This window comes from Myxocyprinus asiaticus, chromosome 35 (genome assembly GCF_019703515.2).
Source record: "Myxocyprinus asiaticus isolate MX2 ecotype Aquarium Trade chromosome 35, UBuf_Myxa_2, whole genome shotgun sequence".
In the NCBI taxonomy this organism is placed as follows: Eukaryota; Metazoa; Chordata; class Actinopteri; order Cypriniformes; family Catostomidae; genus Myxocyprinus; species Myxocyprinus asiaticus.
Genome location: NC_059378.1, coordinates 7,245,268 through 7,248,804, shown reverse-complemented (window position 1 = coordinate 7,248,804; position 3,537 = coordinate 7,245,268). Strand labels below are relative to the sequence as shown.

Genomic DNA, 3,537 nt, shown 5'->3' with positions numbered 1-3,537 from the left:
TTGACTCGTTTCAGTGTTTTTAGTCCTAGGACAGTCTAAGAACTTAAGACTTCAACTTTTTTCTTTGCCTTTTTTTGCAATTACTTTTAACCAACTGGTCCCAAGGTGATTTTTAGTGGATGTAAAGTCAGTTCACCTCAGGTTCACACAGGTGTCCTAGTAGGTTAACCATAGTAACTATGGACATATTCCACTTACGTTTGACAACAAAATACGTTTTTATTCTTGAACTGCATGTTTTGGTTTCAAATGTTTATACCTAACAACCCTTTTTTTTTTTTTGGTGAAATGTTTTGCTTGGAAAAGTGTCCTTGTGCTGTCTCATGGCAAGCCGAATTAACTTTTAATCATTCGCAGGATATGAATGTAAAAATCAACAATTCGATTTTCACTAGTTAAAATGCTAGTTGTTTATCAGTATTATAATTACTACTAGTGATAATGCAAATTTTTGATTTCAGTAGTTACATTTGCACATGTAAAGACGTTAATTCTTGATATAAAAAATGACATTACTCGCAGAATTTCACAATGATCTGCCATTCACTACTATTCAAAACGCAATTATAGATACAAAATACCAAATCTAACATGTTGAAATATATTTACAGAGATCAAAAAATAGCATTTTCACTAATTGTAATTACATTTTTGATATCAAGAACGGACATTTGAAGTAGTAACCATGTAATTATTGATATAAAAAAAATTGAAAAAGTGAACTGCTAATGGGTGAAATTGGAATTTCAACTAGTAAGAAATTGATTTCTATTATTACGCTTTGAAAAGGAGTGGATGAGAGATCATTGTGAAATTCTGCTAGTAAAAATGCAGTCACAGATATCAAGAATTACAGTTTTTACTAGTTGAAATAAAAAATATTTCAAGAATGTGTATTTCTGCGAATGATAACGTCATTTTTGTATGTGTGTGTATGTATGTATGTGTGTATATATATATATATATCAAGAACTAACGTCTTTACTAGTGCAAATGTAATTACTGAAATCAGAAATGTAAATTTTCACTAGTAGTAATTACATTCCTGATATCAAGAATAGGCATTTTAACTAGTGAAGATTGAATTGTTGATATCAACAATTCAGTCTTGCATGTTAAGTAAATTCGCCTAACCTTACAATCTTTCTTTAAAATGAATGCTGCCTGGTTTGATCTTTATATATACATACACTCACCGAGCTCTTTATGATCCTAATAAAGTCTCTGACGTGTCTTCTACTGTTGTAGCCCTTCCACCTCAATGTTCGACGTGTTGTGCATTCTAAGATGCTATTCTGCTCACTACAATTGTACAGAGTGGTTATTTGAGTTACCGTAGCCTTTCTGTCAGCTAGAACCAGTCTGGCCATTATCCGGTGACCTCTCTCATCAACAAGGTGTTTCTGTCTGCAGAACTGCCACTCACTGGATGTTTTTTTGTTTTTGGACTCTAGAGACTGTTGTGTGTGAAAATTCCAGGAGATCAGCAGTTACAGAAATAGCCCATCTGGCATCAACAATCATGCCAAGGTCGAAATGACTAAGATCACATTTTTCCCCATTCTGATGGTTGCTATTAACTGAAGCTCCTGACCCGTATCTGCATGGTTTTATGCATTGCACTGCTGCCACATGATTGGCTGGTGAGATGATTGCATGAATAAGTTCTAGGTGTACAGGTGTTCCTAATAAAGTGCTCAGTGAGTGTATATATATATGTATATAATTCCAAAGCAATTCCATTCGTTTTAATTGTGGCGCAAGTGTCCAAGTATTTTTTTAGGGGCCAATGTTCACTAGTTTATGTCTGCAACAATAAAGGTGTATTTACAATTACTTATTTGTATTGAGTAGACAAGCAGCACAGCAGTTCACCTGTGTACCTGTCATACTATGCCCACCGTTTTCTTACAGTTAACCTGTTAACCATGAAATTATCCTATGCAAACATTACAAACTGACTTCACTACTGTCTGAGGAGTCCTCTTTGAAATTCCATCACAGTTCCTCAAGGTGTAGAATCGAGCTGTCTGATTGCGACTTTAAAGGGCAAATGTTTGATGGACATGTGAAATGCTTAGGATATATCTATGTCTACCATTTATACCTTGAGGGCCATCTTGACCCAAAACTAATGCAGTGAATCAGGATATCAAGCGACAGAAGCATAGCCCTCTACCATGTCTATCACGGTCTATTTAAAGAAGATATCTAACCTGTCTGGGAAATATGACAGGAAAGTGGAATTGTCTTTTAGAGGTAAGAACTGGATATTTAGGAATAAGCATATTGAATGTAATAGCCTAAATCTAATTATTACTATTAATATTACATTTTCAATTGCAAAATAATTGCCATGTTAATGAAAGTAAATGTTTAGTTTCTTCAGTAATAGCTTCAACCAACACATTTTCTTGTATTCTCCCAATGCTCAACGTTATTACTTTTTATTAACAAATCTGCCAGACCATTTTTTAAACTTTAATATATTATGGTCTACAACTTTGCATGCCATGTGACTAGAATTTAAAACCTTTACTGTCCAGGTTTTACTCACAAAACCAGAATTCTACAGTGTGAGAATATTGCCATCTTCAATGAGGTAACTTTTTCAGTGACTATGACTGTATTCAGTTAGTTTATGTAGGCAATCCAGGATATTGTATTAATAACAGCTAATAGAGTTTTTTTTTTTTTAATTGCAGTCCTTGTCAAAGGAGTATAATATTTAGGAGCTATGTAATATAGTAGCACTGTGTAGAATGAATCATTTACCATTTCAAATTAAGTCAATGTAGGTATGAACCTTAAACATGTCCCATTCACACTTAAAGTCTTTATATATTTGTAATAAATTCACATACTATTGGGAGAAAAATTACACTAAAAACAACAAATGTACAGTACTGTGCAAAAGTCTTAGGCATATAAGATGTTTCCCAAAAACATTTGTCTAAAGATGGTTATTTATATCTGCTACTTTAGTGTGTCTATAGGAAAAATACATTTTAGACTCCCAAACATTCCTTTTGCAAATAGAATAGAATAGAAGAACAGGGAGCCCTGCAACAGATGGCATGGCCCTCACAGAGCCCCCCCAGTGAACATCGGGTCAGTCTGGGATTACAAGAAGAGACGGAAGTAATTGAGACAGCCTAAATAAATAAAAGAACTGTGGCGAATTCTCCGAGAAGCTTGGAACATCCTATCTGCCAATAACCAAGAAAAACTCTGTCCAGGTGTAAGTAGGAGAGTTGGTGCTGTTTTGAAGGCAAAGGTGGCCACACCAAATATTGATTTAGCTCTTTTTCTGTTTACTGGACTTTGTATGATGTTAATTGATTAATGAAAACTATTTATGTCATTATTTTTTTAAGAAATCCTCACTTTCATGAAAGGTTTTCACAAGTGCCTAAAACTTTTGCACAGTACTGTAGCTCCTGACTTTTTATAGTAAAGTTGAAATCAGTGTTTGGCTGTATATGTTGGGAGGAGATCCCAATTATTGTCCTCATACAAACCACACCCTTTGTAGTT

The 3,537-nt window shown here is 34.3% G+C and overlaps 1 protein-coding gene across 1 annotated transcript in view; it reads left to right on the top strand.

Moving 5' to 3' along the window:
• The first annotated feature begins 2,153 nt into the window (after positions 1-2,153).
• The window catches only part of fer1l4 (fer-1 like family member 4), a 46,454-nt gene continuing 45,070 nt past the window's right edge, over positions 2,154-3,537 (top strand). The window contains exons 1-2 of the mRNA XM_051672914.1: positions 2,154-2,259; positions 2,547-2,602. Coding sequence (XP_051528874.1) covers positions 2,181-2,259; positions 2,547-2,602 — 135 coding nt within the window. The 5' untranslated portion in view covers positions 2,154-2,180. The remainder of the gene's footprint in view (positions 2,260-2,546; positions 2,603-3,537) is intronic.